Here is a 14,404-nt window from a genome sequence, read left to right on the forward strand (position 1 = left end):
AGGCCCTTGCTGCTAAAGTTGAAGACAAAGATCAATGGGTTATAGACAGTGGATGTTCACATCATATAACTGGAGATAAAAGAAAGTTTCTATCTTTGCAAGAATTTGATGGCGATGTGGTTAGATTTGGAGATGACAAAGCATGCATGATCAAGGGAAGATGATCTATATCATAGGATGGTAAGCATGATACTGATAATGTTTATTATGTTGAAGGTTTAAGGCATAATATTTTGAGTGTAGGACAGTTGGTGGATAAGGGATTTCGGTTATAGTTCAAGGATGGAAAATGCAAAATTATCAACAGATCTAGATTAGAGATTGCAACCGGTACTCATACTAAAAGTAACATCTTTCATTTGAACTCCGGTGAGAAGACATGTTTGATTGCATAAATTGATGAGAGTTGGCTATGGCATAAGAGATTATGTCATGTGAATTTTGATTGCATTGTAAAGATCAGTTCCACTAAGGCAGTTAGAGATATACCTAATATTGTGAAGCCCTATGATCCGGTATGTAAGGAATGTCAAATGGGAAAGCAAGTCAGAACTTCTTTTAAGAGTATACAAGACAAATCTAATGATGTTCTTGATCTTATTCATACTAATTTGTGTGGTCCTGCTAGAATCAAAAGTTTTCAGGTTGATAGATATTTTATGCTAATCATTGATGACTATTCTAGAATGATGTGGGTTACTTTTCTAAGGGAGAAATCTGAAGCATTTGAAAAGTTTAAAATCTTTAAAGGTAAAGTTGAGACATAGACAAGATTGAAGATTAAATGCTTAAGGTTAGATCAGGGTGGAGATTTCACATCCGGTGAATTAAATAGTTATTGTGAAAAGAATGGGATAAGGAGACAATTATCTGCACCTTAGACACCTCAGCAGAATGGAGTTGTGGAAATGAAGAACAAAACTATCTTGGATGCGGCTAGAACTATGATGATGGAAGCTAATTTGCCTCATATCTACTGGAGAGAAGCTGTGAGCACGACGATATACACATTCAACAAAGTTCATATCAAAGGAGACACCGGTAAGACACCTTATGAGTTATGGTTTGGTCATACTCCTACAGTTATGTATTTCTGAATCTTTGGTAGTAAATGCTATATCAAAAGAGATGATTGCATTGAAAAGTTTGATCCTAGATGTGATGAAGGGATATTTCTTGGTTATTCTAATGATTATTCTAATGAAAAAAAAACATTTAGATGTTATAACAAAAGATTGCAGAGAATTATGGAGAGCACTAATGTCAAAGTGGATGAGTAGAACATAAGTCAAATTAGAACTTATGAGAGAGAACTGACAGTGGAAATGATCATAACTAAACCGGTAGCACCTACACCAGAACAAAATGTTGAACCAATTACTCCGACAGTATCAAAAAATTCAACAATAACTGAAGATCAGAGCAGAGGAACAAAAAATTAGAAGACTCCTAAGTATGTTAGGTTAAATCATTCAGAAGATCAGATCATTGGAGACAAAAATAAAAGAGTGATGACAAGAAGAAGGTTGGCAGCTGATGAGGTATGTTTAATTTCTCAAGTTGAACCGACATCAGTAATTGAAGCATGTAAAGATGAATGCTGGATAAAAGCTATGAAAGATGAATTAGATCAGATAGAAAAGAATAATACATGGACTTTAGTTCCCCGACCTAAAAATAAGAATGTTATTGGGACTAAATGGGTTTTTAAGAATAAATTGAATGAAGATGGACAAGTTGTGAGGAATAAGGCTAGATTGGTTTGTAAAGGATATTCTCAGAAGGAAGGAATTGATTATGATGAAACTTTTGTTCCGGTAGCTAGGATTGAAGCGGTGAGATTATTTCTTGCTTATGCTGCCCATAAGAACTACAAGGTTTATCAGATGGATGTTAAGTGTGTATTTTTGAATGGAGATCTTGAAGAAGTTTACATTGAGCAGCCTAATAGATTTTCACTTTCCGATGACAAAATCATGGTTTGCAGGTTAACGAAAGCTTTATATGTATTCAAAAAAGCCCTTAGAGCTTGGTATGCAAGATTGGATTAATATCTTTTGAAGCTTGGTTTCACTAGAGGTAATGCTGATAGTAATTTATATTATAATATCACTGATGATGACATATTGATTGTTGAAGTCTTTGTTGATGATATCATTTTTGGAGGTGAGGATAAGTTATGTATGAAATTCTCTGCTAATATGAAGAATGAATTTGAGATGTCTATGATTGAGAAGATGAAATTTTTATTAGGTTTGCAAATTACTCAGACTGATAAAGGTATTTTCATCTGTGAAACTAAGTATGCTAGGGAGTTGTTGAAGAAATTTGGTTTGGAAAATTCTAAACCAGTTGGTACTCCTATGGTTACATGTGAAAAATTGACAAAGAAAGATGCATCAGCTCTGGTAAATCCTACAAGGTACAAGTCTATGATTGGAGGTTTGTTATATATGACTCAGACTAGACCGGATATAATGAATGCAATTTGTATTGTATCAAGATATTAGAGTGATCCTAGAGAGAATCATGAGAGTGTGGGGAAAAGGATTTTCAGATGCTAATTGGGTTGGAGATGTTGATGATCGGAAGAGCACATCCAATGGAGCTTTCTTTCTTAGAAAAAAACTTGTTTCATGGATCAAAAAGAAGCATTCATGTACCTCTTTATCTATTGCTGAAGCTGAGTATGTTGTTGGTGCTACTAACTGTACACAAGTTCTATGGATGAAGCAAATGTTGAAGGATATAAGGGTGGATTGTAATGAACTGGTAGTTATTCACTGTGAAGGGTGGATTGTAATGAACCGGTAGTTATTTACTGTGATAACTCTGCTGCTATTGACATATCAAAGAATCTAGTATTTCATTCTAAGACAAAGCACATATCTATCAAACACAAGTTTTTGAAGGAGAAGGTGGAAGCAAATGAAGTCAGGCTGGTTTATGTGAACACTAAAGAGTAGATTGCAAATATCTTCACTAAACCTTTGCCTAAGGAATCATTTGAGTACTTCAGAGACAGATTGGGGGTTTATGCCCCTCTGGTAGAGACCTGAGTGATGCTGATTGACATCGGTCCGATATGCATTTTCAGAATTACTATTCATTCCGGATTGATGTGTTGGTGCTACTACTTAGGGGGAGTAGTCAACTGTGTGGTTCAGTGGATTTATGATTTTTCTTTGATGTTTATGTCAGATTTTTGGCATTGATGTCAAAGGGGGAGAGATATATGTGAAAAATAGAGCTTAACAAAATATCAGTCAAGGGGAGAGATCAGAGCTTAATAGGAATATCATTCACAAGGGGAGTTTGTTAACTTCATTGTTATATCACTTTATGGGAGATTGTTGGCTGTCTTCCTTTGGGGGAGACCTGTTTGGAATTTCTTGGCACTTGGATTTTTTTCATATCTAGTGTTGCCATCAATGCCAAAGGGGGAGATTGTTGGCAATTGGAGGAATTGATTATGTGTTGAATTGATGTTTTGTCATTGATGGAAACACCAACTATTTTGGTTGTTTATTGGTTTCTAGTAGGCTCTGATAGAGCAGTTGGACTATGATATTGATCCGGTATGCTTCGGTTTGTGGAATTATTTTGGATCTGTCATTCATGCTATTCAGATGTGTATTACGATCAGTTGGTTCAGGATTTGATGATTCAAGAGCTATCATTTGTTCTAGTAAGTCTTTTGGTCACCGATAAGGGTTTTACTGGTAGAACTTTGTTGAAGATATTTTGATGCACTTGATAAGTGGTGTTGGTGCAACTTCTAGATGGATTTCAGGATGCTGTTGGTTATCTTGTTCGTGTTCCTGTTGATTGATGGTGTTGCATTTAGGACTAGACCTAATGTTATCTTATTTTTTTAGGTTATGGATCGATTTATGTAACATTTTGGTGGATGATCCCAATGCATTTTCGGTTGGATCTATTGATTGGATTATGTTGTTTCAGTCTTAGGCCAACTTGGTTGATCATTGGATTGCGGGTTTATGTTATGAATTTATTGTATTATCTTTTAAGTGGCTGACCTAATTGTTTTGGTCCTGGGTCTGTATAAATATGATGTAAGATCTCTTTGTAGATCGTGGATTTTTGGGATATAAGATTATCTGTGTGCGAATAAGGTTGTAATCATATGCAAAGGTTTTGGTTGATCATAGGTGATTGAATTGGGTTGGTGGAAGAGGTTTAAGACCTTCGGTACTGAGCTTAACCAGAACTGTATTCAAGATTAGGAGATGTTATTCTTGCAGTTCACTCTTCTTTCTGGATTGTAGTGTGGATTTATTTTGTAGTCAATGAGGCTCTTTTTGTGATGAGCAGTGCACTTTAGGCTGTTGGCCTTCCTGCATGTGTAGGCTCCTCTTTTTGTAATCACATACTGCAAAAGTATTATCTGACTATGGGTAGACTTCCCACCGTGGTTTTTCCCTTTACCGTGTTTTCCACGTACAAATATTGGTGTTATCTTTTGTGGATGGTTGGTAAATGTTTTGTGGTTTATATTTGTGCTTAACTGTTATATCTGCTATTCCAATATTTGGTTTTTGTATTTTGGTAATAAGGTTTTAATGCTTAAAGTTCTATAATCTGTTGACAACTAATTCACCCCCCCCTCTCAGTTGTCCACTGGTTATCTGAGCTGTCTAACAATATAGACACTCGCAATCCATTCAAATATCTTGCAACTTGTTCAACTTCAACATCAACATGTCCAGATCTGATATTCAACTTGTAAAATGCTTCGGTGTACTCCTTCACACTAGATTCCTTCTGTCTCAAATTTTGCAACTTCCAGAACAGATTCACTTGATAATCAACTGGCATAAATTTTGATTTCAATTTAGCAATCATCCGATCCCATGTCTTGATCTTCTCTTTACCTCTCCTCTGTGTATCAACTTGCAAATGCTCCCACTAAAGAGATGCATAACCTTTCAACTTGGTACATGCATATTTCATCTTCCTTTCTTTTGCAGTGTTTTCAAAATTAAAATATTTCTCCATCTCTGAGATCCAATACATCAATTCGTCCGAATCCAACTTTCCATCATATTTTGGTGGGGTAAAATGAGGTTTAGTATTCTCCCTACTCAAAACCCTCAAAAACCTTTCCTCATACTGATCAACCACCGATGGGTTTACTTGTTCTGTTGGGGCTTCTTCTCCTTCATCTTTACTTACATCTTCAATTTGTCGGTCTCTTCTCTGGGCTGTCTCCACAGATTCCAAATGAGCTGCTATCCCTCGCAACATTTCCATCACAACAGGGTCTGCATTCCCACATGCTCCACCATTCCTAGTTCCTACTCACGTCATCGTTTACACCAGTCCTTTGCAGCTGCAGGTCGGATCCACAGTCCGTCACCCTACAACAAAAATCTCAGGACATGCAACCTCCGGAATGAAAACTCACTCTGATACCACTTGAAGCAGTCACCGGTTAGGAGAGATCTCAAAGAAATCAATCCGGACCTGTCAAAAAGAGTAAACACAAAGATATGATGGAGGCAATGCAGAACAAATTATTTTATTTCATGAAAACTGATTACAACCAACCGATAACAACTGAGTTACAGAAACCGACTCACAGGTCTGCTAAACATGCTCAAAGTACATAATAGGTCACAACTGGGACCTTCAATCTTAAGATCTATCTTCTAAGATTAGTTTAACTACTTGATTATTTTCTAATGCTCAATTACAATGAATTATACGATCCAAGGGGATCTGGTCGGCTCAAAAAGGGATCAAAACCCGAAGAACAAGACCTAACGTGCAAAACCAACAAGGTCGGCCTCCGCCAAGAGATTCCTCCAAAAAATCCAAAGGATGAAGTGTAGATCGTGGGAAAGGGTCGGACACACGCCAAGGAACATTGGAATCAATCCTTAGGGCTCCACAAGCTATGGAAGGGGTCTGGTAGATGACCAATGCAAATAGGTCCAAACAACCAGTGACAAGAAATTATCAACTGGTAATAGGAAATTGTCATGGAAATCGATAGTGATAACTTGTCGAAAAAATGATCCAAATGCTTTGCGTATTGGGAATAAGGAAGATGTTCAAGTCTTCAAGTAGAATCCAACTCCACAGGATCCGGTGAGCCAAATCTGGGACACACAGAAAGAAATGTTGAAACTGCAAACAAAAAGGAAACTATTTTTGGTTGATGCAAGATTGCTATGAACCGGGGATGCTCCTGCATCACTTAAGCATCTACATAACCACAATTTGTTCTTTGTTGAACTCTTGTGCACACATAAAATCTAAGAGCAACCATATCAAGCAAGATCAATGGAGATAGGAAACAATGAACATAAAACCCTACGAAGCGTGTGCATGGTATAATCTTTCATGTTTTGATGTTTTGCATGTTTTAGGTTTTTCATTGGTGTATGGTGGATTTTCATTGTAGAACTAAGGTTTGTATGTGGTTGGATCTTTGTTGGTTTTATAGTAGTTTGACATCTCGATTTCATCGTATATAGTAACTTATCATAGTAAGTTGTTGGAAGGATAGATAAAGCATGTATTTAATGTGTAAGTAGTCTAAAGGTTATAGTAGATCAGTATAAGGCTTCAAGCCTATGTTGTAGCACTAAGAGACATTAGTTTCATTTTCTATCATAATATTTTTTGGTTTTATGTTTTTATACCATGTGAATTGAGATTGTGTAAGACTACAATTTTGGATGTTCTTTAACTAAGACCTCCATGCTTGACTACATTGTAAATGGAAAAATATTATCTTTAATTTCTATAAGGATGTTTTCTAGGAGAATAACTGATTGGTCTCTACTATATACATAAGAAGGTTGGTGCAATATATCATGTACTCAACCCGTTCGAAGTGCCCAATGAAGTAACCTAATGGCCTAAGAAGAGGTTCATTTAATTATTAACTAGAGAGGTGCCTTATTTGATGATGTTAGGACTGTATGTGCAATAGGGAAGCCTTCTAGGTTGTTTCAGTTGTGTATATCAGATAAACTCAAAGCAATAAACTAAATTGAAAAGCTTCTCTCATGAAATCTTGAGACTGTCATATCCTTTGTTGTTTTAATAATTTTATTGCCTTTTCTTCTCCTTGTATTTGTTACTATAGGGGTTTGAAAATATTATTTCGATGCTTTTCTAGTTATCACCATTGCTTGGTCTTGGTCCATCTTCTCTTATGATGTATATAGTTAATTTGTAGAAACTTTCAGTGTTCCCACTACTATGCTTCATTATTTTCATCGTTTTCTTCTCATTCTCCTTCCTGTCACTGTCATACTTTGTTCTATTTGTGGTCTCCTCATATTACAATCCATTTTCATTGTTTTTTTTTGTTGATGGCTGCACTTAAATATTTTACAATTTGAATTCCTAATGTAATCTTGTACTTTTCTAATTTTGAAATTCTTCACCTCTTTTCCTTTTCTTTGCACTTGCATCATGAGTATCTTCTTTTACTTACTTTCCACTATTTTTTGTAAATTTATGTGACCCTATTGTCCATTAAGGCTCTCAGACTAGTATTATTTTATCTTTATCATTGCCACTAAGGGGCTGCCTTTTGTATTTTATTGTTCCTTTCCACTATCTTAATTGTGGATCCTTCCCTTCACTTTCTTACTCTTGGTTTGATATAGCTGGGTAAATAATGGTAAAGGGAAAACAATGCAAAAGCATGTCAAATGAATGTAAGAGGTAAGCTAAAGGTGTACAAGAAAGGTCATCCTCCTATAGTCTAAGCCAACAATACAAAGCACACATATTTACCACCCAATTGAAAGGTCATTTATTCTCAAATAACAATGAATAAATGAGGGTGACAAAGTAATTTAGTTATGAAACATGTAATTAGAACAATGACAATTGATGAACATATTTTAATGCATAGATAATCAATTAACTAAAAATGATAAATATTAGCAATAAATGAAAATCATAAATGTAAGTACCATTTGTAATGTGAAAAGCTACAAATTTGGTGAAGAGTTGAAAGTGTAGGTCCCATAATAGTTGAATGTACAAGTCCCTTTAAGAGTGTTGCATATTTGACATCAGTAGTTGCTCTAGATTTATTGAAAGTTGGTGTAGGTTGACTGTTTAGTAACACAACAATTGTTGTGGGTAACCTAAATAGTTAATGTAGAAAATTCTCTCATGCTTATAACTTTTGATACAATCCATTACTATTAAATAAAATGATTAGATCATTTGGATAACATTATTTGGATAGACATTCTTGATCCTATGAAGACCCAACTATCTAATGGAATATTTTTTGTGACAACACATGCAAAGACTTTCTTTCAAAATTGAAGACATGACTGATCAACAACCTTGGAAAATAAGTGATCTTGAAATATGACCAACCAACCAACTGTAAACACCTCTGAAAGAGTCATTTAAACAAGAAAAATTGGGGAAACAAATCCTCTAGACAACACCTAACTAACTATGCATGAACAATTGAAGAAAAAGATATCTAAGACATTGTGCAACAACATTTATTAAATTATTAACCTATCCCAACCTACACTAACTAGGAAAAATAAAAATTTTCAAACAAAACCATTGACTGAATCTGTAAAATAACTTCCTTTTCTCAACCACTTACAATGGTTCACATGTTTATGAGAAACCAAAAAGAGTTACATCATCAGTAAAAATTCTATAATGATTTTTGAAACACATAAACAAAATCATTCTCTACTTTATATTGACAATATGTATTGCTATTTTGAAGTGGAAAAGTAAGCTAAAATAACTCTTCTTTAGCTGCAACTATAAATTCAGCTTCATCTTCAACTAGCACTTCATATTTGGGCGCAAACATAGCTTGTGTTGCTTATCTTGCCTCCATCTCAACTAGATGTGTAATGGTACATACTTATGAAAGAAAAAAATTAGAAACCTCCTTGTTGGCTTTATGCTGATAGGTTGCTTCTTTATCCTCTTGTTGATTTGTGAAGTCCATTTTGTGTGACTGATTTGACAGAAACATATAAATTCTAGCACTTTTCTCATGTTGCTCATGATTTTTCTCTACAAAAAATACTAGTTTAGCATCCAAATTCAAGCAAAACAACTCTAAGTCAACCCAAAACCGGTTTTCTTCAATTTCTTCTTTACTTTTCTGCATGAAAGGATTAATTTTGATTTTATGGCAGCTCTCTTCTCGAAGTAGGAGTTTTGATTGGACATCACGTTCATCTTGACCAACAACTTTGTGTATATTAATTCCATTTTGTAAAACAAGGTTGTCTTAATTTGCCTCTTCATAAACCAAACCAACACCTTGTCATCAATACATGAACAAAATTCCTCTATTATGTTAGAGAACATGTTTTCATTGAATTCCAAACTTGTTCCAATAGATAGGCTCTTGGTTGTTGTGCTTCGTGGATCCAAAATCTATTTTTTTATACTACTATATCTTCTTGTGGTACTTACAAAATTCGAACAATCCCAAGTGCTTTGAATGAAAACTATGGTTCCAAGAAAACAAGTAAAAGCATTAAGAAACCTAGAGACTCTCATAGCTTGACACCATCCCTGCAACATTGTCAAAAATGACTAGTCTCTACTATATACATAAGAAGTTTGGTGTGGTATATCATTCACTTAGCTCGATCGGAGAGCCCAATTGAGTAATCTCATGGCCTAAGCAAAGGTTCTTTTAGTTATAAAAAAGATACGTGTCTTCTTTGATGATGTCAACATTGTATGTGCACTAGGAAAGCCTTCTAGGTTGTTCTATCAGGTGTGTATAGAAAATAAACTACATTGAAAAGATAACAATGTTGGAAACAAATCTAACTACGCAAGAATGCCTGTGGGCTAACTGGTTATTTGACATAACAATGGTTGCAGGTTGACTATTGTAAACCTAATAGAATTAAATGTGTTGAAACAAAACCTATCTTAAACAATTGATCACTAACAATAAAGCATAATAAACAATAATCTAAACTAGTATGGAGTCACAGTTCCTCATGTGGCCCTTGCTTGAGTGGTTTCAATCTTGGCTATTAACATTCCATCTTCAACATACAAGCTTCATTATCAAAACCATCTTCTTATTGCAAATCAAAGGTATTACATAGACTAATATTAGACTTGTTGATTGAACAAAGAAACTACTAACAATACTCAATACTAACTGTATACTCTCTCTTTTTCTCAACTCAACATGATCTTAGATTTATACATGAGGCCTGAGAATTAGATTAACTAAAAACTTGAAACAAATTACAACACATGTCCATTCTCCCATGACAATAAGGAGTTAATTTATTCCTCCACAAAATAATAATAAAAACCTTACTAACAAGATTTGATGGTGTCATAATCCCAATCAAACTCTTACAACAACAAAACATAACTATGGTTGAAATGTATATAAAAAAATGTAAATTATTTATGAGTCATGCTATATCATTATCACAGGTTTCTCCTTTGTTCCTTGACTTCAATAACTCCAAATCCATGAGATCATCTAGAGGTAGAAGAGTCAAGATTGAATTAGAACTCATTCTTTAATTGCTAGTTTTGTCTCAGTCAACTTTTGGTCAATGCTACTTTTTAACTATTTCAAATTAACTCAAACACTGTAATAAGTTTTCAGATCTCCTCTTAAGCTTTCCAAATCATTTTGAAGATTCAAATTTTGCTAAGAAATGAGAGAGATATGCCTGTTTTTCTGAAATTGATTTGTTTTGCACTTCTAGTCAACACGTACTTCTGTCAATTGCTAATGTGTTCCTTCTTCATTCTATTTGTATGAATGATTCAAACCTCTCACAAACAACATGTTAATCCTTCCAAAATATTTTACATTTAATAATAACCATTCATCACAATATATTACCATTATTTAGTATTAACTAACTAAACATGCAAATGCAAATCAATAAACATTTATTATAATTAATGCTTCTTATGAACAAGGTAATGTTTGGAAATGCATTGGAAGAACATTATAAACATGGATATTATGTCATAAAACATAGAATACTTTGGTCAATTTATAGGCTTATCAAGTACTACTAGTAGAGTTAGTGTATATGAGAGATCTCAAGATTCCTCTTCCCACTAAAAGACCTTATAATAAATTATATATCTAAGTATTCTTGAAGGAGGAAACTCACCCTAAGCCTCATTGTTAAGGACATCCTAAATCATAATGATAAATTTATAACTGCAACCTTGGCCATATCTTATGCCAAGAAGAGCATAAAAACAGTCTTACAATATTTGCCTTGTCGAAGAAATTATGCTTGATATAATCTAGATCCAATTCTTATTACCACTCCAAAATATGATTGAGAACTTAAACATGATCATTGTTCTTTGATTTTAGAGAAATTATGTTAATGGATCATGGTTCTATATTGGTGATTGTCCCTATTCCTTCCATTTATGTGCATCTTAACATGTACAATTTTAGAGACTTTTGTAAATTTTTCTTTGTTGAAATGCAATATTGTATATCTAGTTTTAATAATGATTTAATAAAATAATATTATCAAAAAAATTTAAGTTGAATGAGATTATTTAAGTACCACTATCAAATTTTTAAATTTTGTGTCTTGTACTCACATTATGAGGAGAATATTAAATAAAACTCACATGGACTGTATTGTTGTCATTGAGTAATTAAAAGAAGATTATATATAAAATTATTTTGCAAGTTATATAATTATTTAAAAATCTCATTTTTCTCGTATTACTTATATATAATAAGATCTTTTAAGATATTTATATTTGTTTTATTTTCTTGTTGAATTAGACTACACTTGATTTGCCTAATTATGGAATTGGCATACATCAAAACTATTCAATTGAATCATTAGATCTTCCAAGCCCATTATATATATTCTCCGAGACAAATGAAGGTGATATTTAACATCTCTTAAACTTATGCATGGACTTATTTTTTTAAGAAAATGTCATGATATGTGAATGTAAATGTGAGGTGAAAATCATTTGAAAAATATATTTATATTTATCTATCTAGCTTGTAATTCTTACCAAGGTAAAACTATGATATAAATATATGTAAAAATGTCTATGTACAAAATTATTTTCTTTTTTTGAAATTATGAATTTCATCAAATCCTTCTTCAAATATTTAAAATTATATATAATATTTCTTCTGTAAATATTAAATAATAGTATTCATAGAAAATTCTTCATGCTATATAATAGTGTATGAGTATATGCCAATTCTAAATTAATTCAACATTACTTATCATTAGTAACTTCTCCAAGCATCACAACTAACCTCAAACTGAAATCACCATTAGTAAAATTTATTAATCTTTCCTTAATTAGCAACATGTTTGTGATACTTTCTTTCGTCTCCCTACTATTGCGAATGGTGCAACTGCTAGGGATGTCGCTGCTACTGTGGGTAGTGGTGGGGGTTGCTCTGCGCTTTTTACCATTGCCTCCCCTCCCCTTTCTGTTGAGCATTCTGTGCGCAATGCTCCCTTGGTGGTGGGTTGTGTTGGTTCCTGTTGACGTGTATTTTGTACACAATCAAACACAGAATAAAATACCCAAGGGTACCTTATCCTCTCTTGAATAAAGCCTCTGATTGCTGAAGATGTCGCGAAAAAGGATCAATCAGGATGACTTCAAGGTTCTTGTATGTAGGGTCTCTACGTGTGGATAAGCTCTTTGTGGTATGATATGATTTGCTGGAATCACAAGGGGACTTACATTCGATGATTGAACGTCTGATCTGCTTTGAATATTGCTGGAACACAGGCTCTTACTAACTTTGACTTGAAAAAAAGGAAAAAAGAGGAGGGTGAGGAAAGAATCTAATCCTAATACTAAGGAATGTAGGAGCAATGATTGATCTTTGATGAAATTCTAACTAGGTCTTGTTTTGACATCGCAGGACCATCTCCACAAGGCTAGTGCGATCTTCGAAGGAAAGCTTTATGATGTTCAAATCATCACTGCAGGCATAGACACCATCAGGTTGATGCATATCAATGAAGAAGCGACAATTGAAGTTAAGCTTAAGCTGAATGATTCCAGTTGACTATGCAAGGCAAGTCTGCAATCAACAAACTGCTAGTAGTATGGATATACGAATTCCACCATCAATCAAGCACATTTCTTCCATTCATCTAATAACACGAAATCAAATATGAGAAGTATAAAGACCATGCAAATTGTCGAATCGACCCATAAATTTCACCATTTCTTCAATGAAGTTACAAGTCTCTTACAACAACATCTTGGCAACAATCTTTGCCTTCTCTCTCTACTCTACTCTAATTGCTATTCTCTCTCTATCTTCTAACTGCTTCCAACTATTCCTAACTATATTCTATCTATTGCTAATTGCAAAATGAAATGCCAGGGCTTATATAGTGCCCTCAATACAATTCGATGGCTTAGATCAATTCGAGATCAATGGCCAAGATTCAACAATGAAAACCCTAATTAGGGTTTGTTACAACCATTACATAACATTTAATGCTTGACCAATGATAAAATTGTATTGCTTGGACACATGTCCTCTCTAGAAAATTCCACCAATGGATAGCTAGGGTAGGTACATCGGAGTTTGTGCCACCTTCCATGAGTTAGGTACATTGAATCTGGAAATGCTGAGGTGGACCACACTGACTGGAGAAGTGATGACTAGGATGCCACCTCGTCTGACACTTGTAACTTGGTAAATATTCAACTTGATGTTGTTGAGAAGCTAGCTTTAATTAATTCATCTGGTACTATCTGCTTCTTCAATGAACCCTTGTTCTAACTTCTTGTGTCCTTGATGTGCAGGATGATTGATGTACCTCGCCTTGGAATACTGGATTGGAGAAGTTGCCCTTGATGACGTTAGTCCAAAGAAGGCCGTCCTTGTCGATGCTAGACTGGATCGAAGAAGGTCATCCTTGTCCTTGCTTGATCGTCCTTTATCTGGCTTGATTTTCCTTGAGGAGAGTCCTCGGACTTGTAGATCTTTCGAGCTTGGAGTCGCCATCTTGATACCTACACAACATTTCAAAATTAGTAATATATCTTGAAGTGTAGAAAGGAAAATTCAAGATTCCAATTTAGGAAACTTCATGATAAATCTTGAGTTATCATTTCCTAATTTAGGATTTTCAAAGCAAAATTTAAATCCTCAAAAATGGTGCCAAGGTGATTACGCCATACCTTCACTTGGGAATTAATTCTAAAAAATGATGCAAAAATAGGAGAATTCGCTAGGCAAAATGTAGATCAAGACTCCCTTTAGCAAAATGCGCCCCCTTTAGCTTGGAAAAGAACTCCATCTTCCACTAGCTTTCAACACCTTCAAAACATCTGGAATTTATCCTCCAATCTAGCAAGAAATACGCCTCTCCAATAGCCTTCAAGATGAATT

General features: G+C 34.4%; 1 protein-coding gene across 5 annotated transcripts in view; it reads left to right on the forward strand.

The window, feature by feature from the left end:
- LOC131027441 (uncharacterized) overlaps nt 1-14,404 on the forward strand; it is a 110,134-nt gene that overhangs the window by 62,793 nt on the left and 32,937 nt on the right. For all 5 annotated transcript variants that reach the window (XM_057957503.1, XM_059220120.1, XM_057957504.1 and 2 more), the window contains one exon: nt 11,798-11,903. In XM_057957503.1, coding sequence (XP_057813486.1) covers nt 11,798-11,903 — 106 coding nt within the window. The remainder of the gene's footprint in view (nt 1-11,797; nt 11,904-14,404) is intronic.

This window comes from Cryptomeria japonica, chromosome 4 (assembly GCF_030272615.1).
Source record: "Cryptomeria japonica chromosome 4, Sugi_1.0, whole genome shotgun sequence".
Classification (NCBI taxonomy): Eukaryota; Viridiplantae; Streptophyta; class Pinopsida; order Cupressales; family Cupressaceae; genus Cryptomeria; species Cryptomeria japonica.